At 38.3% G+C, this 16,201-nt stretch overlaps 1 protein-coding gene across 11 annotated transcripts in view; it reads right to left on the bottom strand.

Moving 5' to 3' along the window:
- The window catches only part of CASK (calcium/calmodulin dependent serine protein kinase), a 187,803-nt gene that overhangs the window by 96,976 nt on the left and 74,626 nt on the right, over window positions 1–16,201 (bottom strand). For all 11 annotated transcript variants that reach the window (XM_081951512.1, XM_081951509.1, XM_081951514.1 and 8 more), the window contains exons 5-7: window positions 14,478–14,550; window positions 7,320–7,422; window positions 3,809–3,984 (exon numbers count right to left, since the gene is read on the bottom strand). In XM_081951512.1, coding sequence (XP_081807638.1) covers window positions 3,809–3,984; window positions 7,320–7,422; window positions 14,478–14,550 — 352 coding nt within the window. The remainder of the gene's footprint in view (window positions 1–3,808; window positions 3,985–7,319; window positions 7,423–14,477; window positions 14,551–16,201) is intronic.

Below are 16,201 nucleotides of genomic sequence, written 5' to 3'. Positions count from 1 at the left end.
AATGGCACAGATACATTTTTCCTCCCTATTTTGCTTAAGTTTGTATTGTCATTTTCATTACTTTAAGTAATAAAATATTTTAAGTAATAAGATGTTTAGCAGAAACAATCAATAATAAATCAAATAGTACTGCACAATACCCAATTTACAGAATACACCCCAAAATAATCCACCACAAAAATTCTCTTTCTTATCCCCGATTTTCAGTCCCCAAATAACTTCACACTCTTAGGGTTCACAAAACCAAAATATCCATAGTCCAAAGATTTCTTCAAAAAGGTTGTTCTCTTCATAATACATTTGTAATCCACAAAGGCCCACCAAACCCCAATATTGTGCCAAAAACATTTATGAGTTACCAAATAGGAGAGCTAACAAAAATGTTCCACTTGATTTGCAAACAAATCCTGCTGTTTTCCAGCTTCAGTTTACTCAGTTTATTTAGAGTTGTTATACATTCAGATAGCTACAATGTTTAAAAAGTCACAGTGTTGTTTCCACTCTCTTTCTCTGCAGTTCTCTGTAAACAATTTGCAGGTGCAGACAGTTTATCTAGTAGCAATGTTCTATCAACAATACACAGCCAAGGTCAGGTCTGTAAATTTTACTTTCCTTTACCTACACTTCTAGGTGTTTTTCCCAGCCTGTAGATGACACTGTTGCTCTTTCTCTCCTATTCCTCTCCTTTTAGCTTAATTTAACTTAAGACAAAAAACAATTTGGGGGGGGAGGCTTTCCCAGGGTCCAAATTTTATGTTCCAAAAAGGTTTTCAGTACAGTAAAATCCAATTAATATTGTCATTAAAGATACCAGTTCAAATTTTCTCATTTTAAACTTATTTCATTTAAATAGTTCACTTTTCTTGTCAGGATCTGTTTTTCAGCTGTTATGCTTGCTCGCCACTTTTCTTAGAGGATAGGAGATAAATAATTCCACCCACTTCTTTTGGAATCCCACTTTCACCCAGGCCAAATATTAAGGCAAAAATTCCTCAACAGAAGTTGGAAAATTCTCACCCAGATCAGCCACATTGTTCTTCAATCTTTATTCCATTCTTCTCCGGTCAGGCTGTCACTGCACGCAATGGCCATCTTTTCTTCCTGCTGGATTGAGAGCTTCCTCTCGATCAAACAAGGAGTTTGCGGTCTCCTTGTGATCTACAGAGTGTCCTCTCTATCCTCATTATCCCTCCAGGGTGACTTCGGTCCCAAAAGACCCTCCAGCAGGTAGAATTCGGCGAACTTCCACGGGGCTCCATGGAAGTGCACCGTATTGCCACGACATGGAGGTCTGCCATTCCAGGAATGAAATATCTTTTATTATGTAAATTTTGCATGTAGAGAATGGAATACATATACCTATATTTTGAAGAGTGAAGTAAAAATGCCAGGTATATAATTGAAATAAAAAAAATTACTGAACTTAGTACTCCTTAACTTTCAACAGTTTGTTTAATGACCATTCAAAGTTACAACTTATAAAAGTTCAAAGTTTTTCAAAGTTATGACCTTTGTAGCATCCCCATGATCATGTGATCGTAATTCAGATGCTTGGCAACTGACTCATATTTATGACCGTTGCTGTGTCCCACAGTCACACAATTCCTTTTGTGACCTTCTGACAAGCAAAGTCAATAAAAAAGCCAGATTCACTTAACAACTAGGTTACTAACTTATTTAACTGCAATGATTCACTTAACAATTATAACAAGAAAGGTCATGTGCAGTGGTGGATGGGAGGCTCATCACGCAGAATGAGATGAGGCAAGGTAGGGGGTGGAATGGCTGCTTCCAGAAACTGTTGGCCAGTACATGTTTGCATCCTTTGTGTGCAAGAGCCAATGGTTTCCAGCAGGAGCTGCAGCCTACCGGCCCCATAGTTGGCGCACTCAGCGGCTCCAGAGCCCACTGCTACCACTGGGCTGGTAGTCCAAGTAGCAGGTGCATTGGCAGCATAAGCATCAGGTGGAAGCGTGGGGGAGGCATATGATGCGAACCGCTGGATGCGCTTACTCCGTCCCACTGTCTGTTTTTGCTTGCAGTCAGAGAGGTCACAGCTGGTCATCTTCTCCTCTCCCCCTCGTGGGTCTTGCCCTTGGGAAGCATGTGGAGTGTTCCCCTCACGCACCCAATATACTTTAGACCTGTTGCGGGCTGCCGCCGCCACTCAACACACTTGCCCAGCCCAAAGGAGGCGAAGTGGCCAGGTAGAAAGGCTGGGTGGAGGTGGTAGAGCACGCCGAGGCCCAGCAGGCAAAAGACAGCCACCTCATGTGGGGAAAACTGGAACCCATCGCTGTCATGGTCACCCAGGCCCAGCAGAGACGGGGGTAGGCACACGATCCTGCCTGGGCCTGGGTGGCGATAGTGTTAATGGCGATCCGGTTTTTCCCACTGATGGTGGCTGTCTTTTACCTGCTGGGCGTAGGCATGCTCCACCACCTCTACTTGGCTTTTCTAGCTGGCCATTTCGCCTCCTTCATGTTGAGTGGGCCTGGTGCTCTGGATGATGACAGCAGCAGCCTAATGTATCTGTGCAAGCTCCTGGCAGCCTCAGTGGTGGTATCGGCCCACAGTGGTGCCAAAGTGCATTGGCTACGTGAGTGGAATGTGCTCTACATGCAGGCCAAGGGCAAGATCCACAAGGGGGCCGAGATGACCAGCGGTGACTTGCTCTCCAATCGCAAGCAAAAACAAGATGGGACAGAGTAGGCGGGCTGATGGTGTCCGGCAGCATTTTCCCCACCCTCTGCCTCACTTGTCGCAGCCCGTGCATGCATACACACATGCACACACATGAAAGGCTGGCAAGCAGGGCATGGAGATGCTGGTGCGGGTATATCACAGATATAAGGCTGGCTGCACTCTAGCCTAGATGGCTGCCATGAGGTTGCAAGGCTACGCAGGTCGGTCCGTCGCTGTTTATTGGGCAGCCCCACAGGCCAGATCTAACCACCTTGTGGGCTGGATCTGGCCCGTGGGCTTTTGAGTTTGACACCCTTGGTCTACATTAACAAAGTAGAGTTCCAGTATTTCTTTAAACAATGTTTCCCGACTTGTCTATCTTGAAGAGGTAGAATATACTATTAAAGAAAACAAGAGGCATTGAGTGTTGAAAATCCTATTAGAAATGTACAAACATGGAAAAAAAACACCACAAGTTTGTTGCATATTTGAGTCACAACAAAATGGATTAGTACGAATTGTAGAATATATTCAGTTGAATTTCTGATACGTAACATGTAACCACAGATTAGGTTTTTCACCAAAATGGCATTTGAAAATCTTAAAAATGGAACTAAAATGGAAAATATATAAATTGTGGTACCAGGTCTCAATTGATCATAATTTAACTGTCAGATTTGGGGGCAGGGCAGGGCAGGGCAGGGCAGGGCAGGGCAGGGCATATGTTTGAAAGGGGACTATTACCTTTATGCTTTCTACTTTATCTTTCGGAAACAACTAACTTATTAAATTTGAAATAGAATGCTTTGTATAAAACCAGGTAGCAAATACAAATATATGTCAGAAAATATGACTTTGTTCCCATGTTACCACACACTTTATAACAAATCCAGTTTTGGCTTTATGTACAGTATTATAGTCTATTTCCTTGCTTTGTTTTAACTACGTGGGATTTTTCTGTTGTTGTTTTGTCAAAATATGTCTTAATAGTAAAACCCATGCTTGTATTTGTATTTTAAGTGTTTTGTATACCTGTACATAAAGATGTGTGGCAACTACAATTCATGAAAATGGATTAGCATTTGCAAATACTAAAGTATTTTTTCTTGAGATAAGTACTTACCTTGTATTTTCCTTTGATAATGCCTTCAAACAATCTTTCTTTTGTACCATAAAAAGGTAAACAACCACTAAGCAGAATAAAAAGAATAACTCCACAGCCCCACACATCTACAGGCTTTCCATAAGGCTCTCTTTTTACTACTTCTGGAGCCATAAAATGAGGAGTTCCTACACGTCCTAAAATAAAATAAAAAATGTATTGTTTTTAAAGATGACAGAGGAATACAAATCAAAATTTTACATTGCATTTATCATATTTTGTTGATATAGTTATGTGATTTATCTGTCAACTCTATACCAGCAGGCTTCTAGATAGTGTACAGGTATTAACAATTATATAGCATTACAAGATCCGATAGCAGTATACTCATGGTTGGACACCAATCAATCATTCACCAAAGACAGAGCACCCAGCTTCTGTAAGGTTCTGAAAACGGAACAATCTTCATTTGGGGACCACCCAAAATAGCAATAGTGCTTAGATTTCTATACTGCTCCACAGTGCTTTACAGCCCTCTCTAAGCGGTTTACAGAGTCACCATATTACCCTCAACAATCTGGGTCATTTTACCAACCTCGGAAGGCTGCAAGGCTGAGTCAACCTTGAGTCTGGTGAGATTCGAACTGCCAAATTGTACGCAACCAGCAGAAGTAGCTTGCAGTACTACATTCTAACCATTGTGCCACCACATATCCCAAATGTGATATGTTAATGCACTATAATTGAGAAATCAGTGCCCAAATATTCTTTCTTAATTCCTCTCTTATAGTAATAGTAATGACTGGAGACCACACCCACCTGCCATTTCAGAGTCCCACATCTGGGCTACTGAAGCAATTTTTAGGGGGAGAGGTCCTAACCTTTCCTTCTAGATGATGCAATTTCCTCTCAAAAATTCTTCACCTGCACTGATACTGAAACAATTTTAAAGCCTCGCTAATTTATATGCATTTATGTAAACCAGAAAGATAGACTGCATGCATAAGTGAAGAAGAAAAAGGCATATTGTGACCATATGCCTTTAGTAGTTTGTGACTGAGCTATGTAATCCTGGCATGCAAGCCTGGAATCAATTCAGCGTAGAGATCAAAATACGAGGAACTAACATTCTTTACCCACTGAAGCTTTAGGACCAGTTTAAAAAGTAGCCCTATCCCCAAGTCATCACTGAATCATAGTAATCACAGATGTGCAAAATATTTTTAATTAAAAAAAACTTTCTGTGTTGAACACCGTTTCCAGCTTGAAATTCTTCACATATTTAATAGTTACACACAGAGAGACATTGTATTCAGAAAGTATTCAGACCCCTTTCACTTTTGTCAATTTTGTTATTATACACCCTGATTCTACAGTAGTTGAAATTCATTTTTTTCTCATTCATTTACACTCCCTACCCCATAATGATAAAGTAAAAACAGAAGTTTAGAAATGTCTGTAAATTTATAAAAGAGGAAAAACTGTAAGTATTCAGATCCTTTGCAACAATACTTGAAATTTAGCTTTGGTGCCCCTCATTCTCTTGATTGTTGCTGACATTTTTCTATACAGAGTTCATCTATAAATTAAATTGATTGGACATGATTTAGAAAGGCATACATCTTTCTATAAAAGATCTGAGTGGGGAAGGCTACAATAAAATTTCTGTTGCACTAAATGTTCCTAAGAGCAGAATGGCCACCATAATTCTTGAATGGAAGAAGTTTGGCACAATCTTAGTCAAACTCAGCAATCGGGGGAGAAGGGCTAAGAACCTGATGGTCACCCTGACTGAGCTCGAGATATTGTGTGGAGATGGGACAGAGATGGGACAAAACAGCAGTCACCAACTTGTCCGTGGACCACTGGTAGTCCATGAGAAAATTTTGGGGGTTCGCAGAAAAATTATTTGCATTTTTTATATTGCACTAAATCAGGGGTCCTCAAAATATGACCCCCGGGATGGCTATGTGCAATGAGCATTTGTGTTGCTGCAGAAAGTCTCCCCCTTTGGGTCTTTTGTGAGGGTCGGAGGCGGGCAGAAATTCTGACTTGGGAGTCTGCTTTGGCTTCCTGGTGGGGGGCTTTGGGAGAAGGCTGGAGGGAAGTGGCGATGAGCCGGAGGACCTTGTTACAGAGGGACTGCATCATGGCCTGGAACTGGCTGACCATCTCAGCTTGCTGAGCCTCCAGGCACCGGTACCTGGCCTTGCACTCCCACTGGTCTTCCATCTGCTTGGAAAGTCTATGCTTGTAGTCCTCAGTGAGGTGCTTCTACTGAGCTTCCTTCTTGGTCAGATCCAATTTGAACTGAGCTGTTTTGCCAACTCTTTCTCATGGTGGTTGCTTAGCTCCAATAACTGCTTCCTATTGGGGCCCTCAGGAGCCCGGACGGGGAGGCGAGTAGTGGCTGGGAGGGGAGGGCTGAGTAGAGGTGGAAGTAGAGGAGGAAACCAGGCACGGATAATCACCTGCACAATATCAACCAAACAGTGACAGTGTTTTTCAGCAGCAGGGACTGGGAGACTGGTCAGAGTTGAAGGAAAGCTGAATAGAGCTACAGTAAGTACAGTGATATCCTCAATGAAAACCTGTTCCACAGAACTCAGGACCTCAGACTGGGCTGAAGATTCACTTTCCAATATGACAACAATCCTAAGCACCCAGCCAAGACAACAAAAGGCTTAGAGACAACTGTGAATGTCCTAGAGCCAGCCAGAGCCCTGACTGAACCCTATTGAACATCTCTGGAGGAACCTGAAAATGGTTGTCCATTTACAATCACCATCCTACCTGACTGAGTTTGAGAGGATTTGCAAGAAAGAATGGCAGAAAATCCCCCAATCCAGGTGTGCCAAGCTTGCCATGTCATATCCAAAATACTGAGTGAAGGGTCTGAATACTTATGCCGATGTGATATTTCAGTTTTTCTTTTTAATAAATTTACAGACATTTCTAAAATTCTGTTTTCACTTCCATTATGGAGTGTAGATTAATGAAAAAAAATAATTTTCAACAAGTGCAGAATCAGGCTAAAGCATTAAAAATTGACAACAAAAGCGAATGGGATCTGAATACTTTCTGAATGCACTGTACATTCATGCATACATTAAATTCTTCAAAAGCATAATTCGTGAGTTAAGAGGAGCTAATTTGTCTGTGAAACACTGGTTTTATTCATTCTCAAAGACAGTACCCAAAGTTGATGTGTTTTGTTTAATTAGGCTAGAATAGTGCTAGGCTGCAGCAAAGACTTAAAGAAACTCACATTTAAACAAAATATGAAATATATTTAATAAATTAATATATTATTTTTTTTCTTTTTTATTCTTAGGCATAGTTTACAAATTTTCGATGATTGCTTCTTAATTATCACTTGCAGAATATTCAAATTGTACAACTAGACTGTTCTCTTTGTTTTTTTTTAATAAACAAGCTATTTTCTTATATCATTGTAAGTTCATCCTTGGTAAATTTCACCCAAACTAAAAAAAATGTCTACTGAACATGATATGAAACAGTCATTACTTACCTCCAGCAACAAGTCCTGATTCTCCTAATTGAATAGCAACTCCAAAACCACCAAGTTTTACAGGTGCTGAATTTTCCTTTGAAGCAAGTAGTACACAGTGTGGCTGAAATGATAAAATCACCCTGATGATTGATAAATCATCAATTTATTATGGCACCAGAATATATATGTAAAATAGTCATTGACAGGGGATAGGGTATATCATGCATAGTTAAAATAGGCTCTTCGATGGCATTCAATGTGCTAGTGAGAAGACTAAAAAATGTTGGAGTGCCAATGATATTTAGAATGTGGCTAGATTAAAGTCTTTGCAATAACCAGTTTCTTATTACCAAGGAGGAAAAAAATCCAAAGCTGCAAAGAAGTCAGAATTACAGTGGTAACATGGAATATGAAAAACATGATTACGAGAAAGCTGTGAATACTGAAACAGGCAGTGAAAGATAACACAAAATTACAACATGACATTTTAGACATCAAAAAATTTAGATGGACTGGGATTGGACACTTTCAGTCAGAAGATCATACTATTTATTATTCAGGATATGAAAAACAAATTAACTAATAGCAAATAACAAATTAACCACTAACTAATTGTGTTGTTATAGATAGGAAGGGTAGAGAAAAAACAGTGTGCAATCAGTGATTCCATAACATCACTTAGTCTTCATGTACAATCCTTTAATATGATAATCATCCAAGTTTATCCTCCAATCATCAATAAAGAAGAGGCTGAGGAGTTTTATAATCAAGTCCAATTTGAAACCAACAAAACATGCAAGCAAGATACTTATGTCTGGAGAGTGGAATGCAGAAATAGAAAATTTTGTGGAAGATATAGTTTGATTGCATGACTTAGAAAACTGAACTAAAGCAGGACAGAAATTTATTAATTTCTGCCATTCCAATTATTTCCTCATAACCAACACCATCTTCAAAAAACACCCAAAAAACAATGTTGCATATATAGAAATCACCATATTAAGTACATAGAAATCCAACTAGCCATATGATTGTTAAAAGGTGAAGAAGCTCAGTTATAGGATCAAAGACATGATAAAGTGCTGTTTGTAGAACAGATCATGAACTGCTCATGTGCACATTCCAAGTGAAGCTCATGAAGTAACCAACTTCCACAATATGAAAAAAATGCTCATTATTTTCATGGAGAACACTTGAAATCATTTTGAAGATCTGAACGGCACTGATTGGGAACCAGTCACTGAAGTTCAGAACCTCTATGAAACTTCCATGGAATGAAATCATAGAAGTTATTAAGGATGAAGGAGGAAATTAACAAAGCCCAAAAAACAGAAGAAAGCAAACTGAATGACAGAATATATTGCCAAGAGAAAAGAAGCCAAAGTCACAAAAACCAAAGATGTCAGGAAGGGAGAATTTCAAAGAGTTGTTAGAAGCAGTACAGGTAGTGCTTATCTATTGTTTGTCTTATCTAGTAAGTGAAGTTATAGTGGTGCAAAAAACAACAGCAAACAAACAAACAAACAAAAAAGCTTTGTAACCAATTCTTGCATTTACGACTACTGCAGCAGCCACGTTACATGATCACCATTTCTGTGCTTCCGAAATGGCTTGCAAATTAATACAGGTAGAGTTAATGAAGAACATGGAACTAAAATTGCAAGTTGTAGTTATATGATGTTTTGCATAACAACTGAAGAAGTGATGTCATAAATCTGTTGCAGTTACAGAGTTTTCCACTTTATGACTGTGGCGCTTAGCTACAAAGTGTCTGTGGTTCCTATGTGGTTGCATGTATTACAAATCTGTAAAGGTATCAGAGATGGAAACAGTTACAGAAAACAAGGAAAGTCTTTACAAGATCTCCAAACTCAGGAGGAGGTTACTTCCTCAATATGCTAAAGAATGCCAATGGACAAATAATAACTGATTCAAAGAGAAAAAAAATAAAGGAAGGAGTAAATTGAAATGTTGTTCAACAGAGATGTCAATGTCCAAGATACCTTAAGAAGACATTCTCTATCTACAAGAACTTCAGTACTAGAAGAGAATGAAGTTTTGATCATCATCAAAATGGAAGGCTACATACATTGATGGAATATATACAGATATATCAAGCACCTGAAGAAAAACCAGTAAAAATTCTAAATAAACTTTGCCATCAAATTTGGATAACATCATAGTGGCCATCAAATTTGAAGAGGTCAGTCTACATACTAATACCAAAGAAAAGAGGGTACTTAGTTAAACTGAGGGTACTAACTAATATATTGAATTATTAACTTCGCACACTAGCAAAATAATGCTTAGGAACATCCAATGCAGATTAAAGCCTTACATGGAAAAGGATACCAATGTTTAAATTGGTTTCAGAAAAAGTCAAGACGTAAGTGACATTGTTGTTGATGCCACTGGATACAAAAAGCCAAGGGATGCAGAAAAGCCAACATGTACTTCTTTGGTTATCAAATATATATTTTATTATGACGAATATGTCATCCATTAATATTTTTATTGAGTTATGAAGCATTATAAAATACAAAATAAATAGAAAATCCGGGGGGGGGGGGGGAGGAAAGAGAGGTGAGGAAAAATAGGAAGGAAAAAAAAGCACTGACTTCCGACTCTTTCTGTTACAATAAAATAAGGAATTAACATCAAATCACAATTTTTTGCTTTTTCTTAATAATATGTACAAGCCATTTCCATAAAGATCTACCATCTAGCATCTTATCAAAGATGATTTTTTTTATTCCAGATGTTACCAATACTTACAACTGATAATCTGGCAGAAGGATATTTCTAAGTTCATATGGCAGGGGAAAAAACCAAGTTCTAAATTCATATGACGGGGAAAATTATATCTAATTTTTAGATTAAAAATATCTAATTTCTAGGTATAAATTACTGCAAGATGCTAAGGAAATGGGTGTGTGTGTGTTTGGGTCTACCAGATATGAAATTGTACTTTGATGCATGTTTCTTGACCTGGGCAAAAGAATGAGTGAGCCTCCAGAATAAGAGGTTACTTGAATTTGGGGGCCATGAATTAAGATTTGAATGGCATAGCTACTTATGGTATGATAAATCTAAAATTAATGTTGATTTCAATAGCCATTTTGTTAGACATGCCATACTAAGAGTTTGGAATAAATATAAAACAAGGCTCTCTACAAAGTTGTCCCTTTGGGTGTCACCACAGGAAGCCTTTTTCAGAAAAGAAATGGTGGCAAAACCAAACTCGTTGATGTATGGAAAAATTTTATCTTTCAACTCTGGTGACCTAATATTAAAGCCGAGGGAAGAACTTGAATCAGAAAGTTATGTTTGTCATTGGTTTACTTATCAATAACTGAAAGAAAGGCTTAAACTGGATAAAAAATGTTATGGATTTGACTTTGTTAAAAATGAAAATAAATTTTATTAGGTGGCAATGATGAACATATTATTGCTAAAATCTATAAAACGTTATTGAAATTAAATTTGGAAAATGAACATGTAAAACATTGTATGATTCAATGGGCAAGGAACTTTGGATGTAATGTGATGCTTGAACAATGGGAAAATTTGTGGATGAAGAGTTTAAAACTCACATTAAATTACAGTCTAAAAGAAAATTTTTATACGATGATGTATTGTTGGTATTTAACACCAGATAAATTATCTAAGATGTATAAAGGTATGCCAAATGAATGTTGGAAGTGTAAAAGTAAAGAGGGGACTTTTTCCCATCTATGGCAGATATGTGATAAAGAAAAACCTTTTTGGAGTATGACTCATATTTTAATACATTTTTGGGGGGAAATGGGAGATAAAAATGAAACCAGAACTTTTCCTTTGGTTTAATGGAAGAACTGGAGAAAAAATTTGGAACTTTGTTATTATATATGTTGACAGCAGCAAGACTTGTATACACAAAACTGGAAGGAGGGTTATTTCAGAAAAGTGCCCTGCTCGACCATCATGGATTTCTATGAAATTTGCTGTGAACATACAAACACGTCCCCCATGAACATTGGTAAAGTATTACGTTTGCTGATGCAATACTTGCAGAGATATAGTCATTTGTTTGACCCCATACTGCAGCCTTCTACAGTATGACTTTGAGGTTTCAGCAACTTTGAGACAATATCTCCGGCAATATTTTGTTGAGAGAAACAAAGCTTGGTCATCTTGTACAACTTGTTGTGTTCTGTTAAACAAAATGATAAAAAATTCTCATAAGGGATCTCCCATCTAGATAATTTGGAGCAAAGTTGGCTGAAAATGACTGCGGCTCAAAAAAAGGTTAAAGTTTGGCTTTTTATATCTCTGGAAGGAAAGGTATGAGAAACGTGAAAATTATCTAGATGGGAGATCACTCATGAGAATGTTTTTATCATTTTGTTTAACAGAGCACAACAAGTTGTACAAGATGGCCAAGTTTTGTTTCTCTCAACAAAATGTTGCCGGAGATATCATGTCTCAAATTTTCTGAAACTTCACAGCCATACTGTAGAAGGCTGTGGTATGGAGTCAGTGGTGGGTTCTGGATCCCATTGCAACCGGTACGGTGCAACGGGGCCCTTCATCCCCCACATGCATGCGCGCAGCTCCAGCTGCTTGGCAGAGTGTCGTGCAGGTGCTGTATGCTCTGTGCATGTAAGCGCCAAAGAGTTCAAATATAGGTAAGGAGCTCAGGCAGGCAGGTGGGCCCTCCGGAGCACCGTACCGGAACAGTACCCAGTGCTCCTGGCAGACACCGGTACACCCGTACTGGGGTGTACTACCTGCAACCCACCACTGTATGGGGTCAAACAAATGACTATATCTCCGCAAGTAACAATTTACCAATGTTCATTGGGGACGTATGTGCATGTTCACACCAAATTTCATTGAAATCCGGGATGGTGGAGCAGGGAGCCATAGACCACTTGAACACGGAATGACCAAGGACACTTTGATTCCTACTCTTGATGAATGGTTGCAGAAGTTGATGGAGTTGGCTGAAATGGCAAAATTGACCATTTTGATTAAAGAAAAGAACATAAGTACTTTTGTTTCCACATGGAGACCGCTTTTGAACATCATGCTTGATGTGGAGAAGAATGAAACTCAGATTTTAGGCTTTACCAATTAGACTGATTATGCTGACTATGTCAAGCTGTGGAATGTCTTTAGGATAATGGGAATTCCAGAACATCTAATTGTCTCCAGAAGAAACCTATATGCAGGATAGAAAACCATAGTATGGATGGAACATAGCGAATCATGCTCCAGATCAGCAAAGGAGTGACATAAGACCAAAATAACAGATATAGCAGCAAATCTTAGAACAGACAATAAAAATACTGAAAAGGTGGATACTTTCTGATTTTAGGATCAACTGTCAACAATAGTTGATATTAATAGTTGATAAAGGACAGGGGAGCCTGTTGTGCTATGGTCCATGGGGTAGGAAGAGTTGGGTATGACTCGCAACTGAACAACAACAACAATCAAAAATAAAGAAATAGATTTCAAACTATGGTGAATTAATAATGAAAGCCTTGGAAAAGATAGTCAGATGCTATGATGTATCTATATCTACAAAGTTTAAAATCATGCAGGAAACAGTTTTTTCTATGACACCCTATAGAAGCAAAAGTTGGATTTTGAAGAGGGATTGAAAGAGAATTGACATTTTTGAACTTGTGGGTTGGAAAAGACTCTTAATAAAATAGCATGGACAGTCAAAAAAACCAAATGGATTGTACAGTAAATCAATCTAAAGTTCTCACTTGAAGCACAAATTACAAGGCTTAAATTATCATACTTTGAATATATTATGCAAAGAACTGGCTCTCTTGAGAATTCTGTAATACTGAGAAAGGTAGATGAAATGATAGAAAGAGGATGACCAGTGGCAAGATGGATGAACTGAATTACAGTGGTGATGGATATAGTGTTGGGACGATCTGAAGGACGAGTTGGGGACTGCTCTTCTTGAAGTAGGTCTATTTATGTGGTCACAAAAAATCAGCACCAAGTGGATAATCCAAAACTATATTTAAATTGTAACTTATCTACCTCAATTTCTATACTGCACTTGTTTTGTAATTATAACTACTGTACAGAATTACAAAGTATATACTTTAATATAAGTTATTCAACTATATCAGCGATGGCGAACCTTTTTTGGCTCGCGTGCCACAAGTGGGGGGAGCGCGGGGGGGTCGTGTGCGGGCGTGCCGCACCCATAATGCAAAGCGTGATCCCCCAGTGCGCATGCGCGCACAACGCGCCCCCCCCATTTTTACATGCTTTTTTCACCCTCCCCAGGCTCCAGAAGCTTTATAGGAGCCTGGGGAGGGCGAAAAGAGCCCCCCGCCCCCCGGAGGCCCTCCGGAGGCTTCAGGGACCGTCCCGAGGCTTTCCTGAAGCCTTCGGAGCGCTTAAAACGACCATTAAGTGTTCTGAAGGCGTCAGGGAAGCCTCGGGACGGTCCCTGAAGCCTCCGGGGGGGGTGGAGGAGGCTCTTTCTGCCCTCCCCAGGCTCCTATAAAGCCTCTGGAGCCTGGGGAAGGCGAAAAATAGCTTTTAAAAAGGTGAACTCAGCTGGCCAGCGCCTGCATGCGCGCTGGCCAGCTGAAAGGGCAGCGCCTCACGTGCCCTGACAAATGGCTCCGCGTGCCACTTGTGGCACGCGTGCCATAGGTTCGCCATCACTGAACTATATTATACTCAAGCATTATTTATGAAATGATATAGATACAGTAAACAGATTAAAAAATAGAATTTTTGACTGCATCAGATCTGGATTCAATAATAGAACACCCAAAGAAATAAACAGACCACCTGTACAAAAACACATTTCTAGCTCTCAGACTAAGGGGTGTGGAAAATGTTTTTAATTTAAACAGAGCTCAAAATTGGTGCTTTAAATTCAAAACACTTCATATTCTAAATGCAAAGTAGATATAGGAATTTAACTAAAAAGAAAAAAAGATAATGTATATGATTATATTATGCTATAATATATTATATTTTATATGTGTACTTGTGAACCTTACTATATGAAAAGGTTCACTTGTTTTATTATTCTGTCCAAAACTCCAAATTAATAGGTGCCCGTGACTGAGTAAAACAGAGAAACCAAACAACAATAAATAATACAAACACTCACATGGATATTTTTCCTGTAATTATATGACTTACCTTCACATCCCTGTGAATTATATTATTATCATGACAATAGCGCAGCGCTTCCAATATCTGTCTCATGTAATGACTGCAAAACCAAACATGCAAATATGTTATAAGCACTGCAAAGAAAAATAGGCATAAAATTTGGGCACTATATTTTAGAAATTCTAAATCATTGGGGTCTTTATTTACATTACATGTACTTTGAAGCCTAAAGCTGTAACATTTCTCTCCAGAAATAAGTCCTGTAAGAAAAAGTTGCTTCTAAATAAGTATCCATAATATCATGATGTTATTTATTGGTGAGACTATATTCAGAGTTCTCTGAGCAAGATATAATCTAAACAATTTAAAATCAAAGTCCAATAGAATAATTTAATAAAAATATAAACATTTTTTAACAAAATATTATAGTTGAAATTAACATACATTTCAATCATAGTAATATAGTTTAAAACAAGACAGACATGAGCTAAAAAGACAACATAATGCCCTTGAGAATTGTATTTAATTAATTTAACATTATTTAAAACACTTCAGTAAAAACAAAAAGGTCTTTTCCTAATGTTTGAAAGGACAGTAATTAGTGTGACTAACCAGAGTTGCTGGAAACCAGGAGGCACATAAATTTAATAAATTATTATTATATTAAAATGTTAAGAGAGGGCACACCCTGAAATAAAAACAATGATATGAAGACTCCTTCCCTTGGATCTATCCTCTGTATTTCAAATGTTGGGGAACTTGATGCTAACCACTTGTAGAATGGAAGGAAAACTTGATTATGTGTAATTTTAACTATTTGAGTAGTCACCTGTGCATTAATAAAAATAGATAATTAGCAATCTTATTTTATGGAGGAAGAGCAAGTACCTGATCAGGAGACAAGTTCAGATAAAAATATCTGGATAAAGATTGCATCTGCCCTAACTTAGTGTAATCCACATAATAATGACCTTTGCATAAATAAAGTGTAGGGGGAATGGTCCAGATCTTTGGAGAGTTCAGGGTAAAAAGATAGCAGAAGAGAAGATTTAAAATGGTCAAAGTCTATAACTGGAAGAAAATATACAGTATCAACTCATAACTATGAAAAGTAAGATATGGCATAGCATGCTCATATGAATGCCATCAAATTGCCACATTGAATGTGACAAAACTAACAACAGAGATTCAGGACCATTTCAGGAGAACTACATACAACTCTATAAGAGAACTAGAGATTAACATAAGGTAGAGATTGTGAAGGCTTTTCAGGATGCATTCCATGCCCAGTTGACAGAATATTGGGTCATCATCCACTAGTAGGGATACAACAAAATGTTTTAAAAGTAAATATGTGTGGGGATAAAAGCCGAATCTATGACTTTAATAACAGAAGAAATTGCAAAACTACTAGTAGAGCATCATCACATTGCGGTCACATGATGTTTCGCGATGTTTTTCCCATTCACAGAGCTGGGGTAGCCTTGGCCTGCACGTGATGCATCTGGCCTGCAAGCCGCCAGTTTGACAACCCTGTTGTAGAGGAAAGAATCCAGAACTGGTCTGTACTTATAAATAAAATTATGTACTGTGCAATCTTTCCTGGGGCTAATTAATTACTACCAAGTATTCAAATACAGGCAAATGTACAATGTTATATTCAGGATCTTCAAGGAATGGGTATTACACAAACCAAATCCAGTGTGATCTGAACAATGATAGATTGCATTTGAGCAGTATTGTCACAGATA

This window comes from Natrix helvetica (genome assembly GCF_964273705.1).
Source record: "Natrix helvetica genome assembly, chromosome: 4".
Taxonomy (NCBI): Eukaryota; Metazoa; Chordata; class Lepidosauria; order Squamata; family Natricidae; genus Natrix; species Natrix helvetica.
Note: the sequence above shows the minus strand (reverse complement) of the source record. Positions and strands in the feature narration are given on the sequence as shown.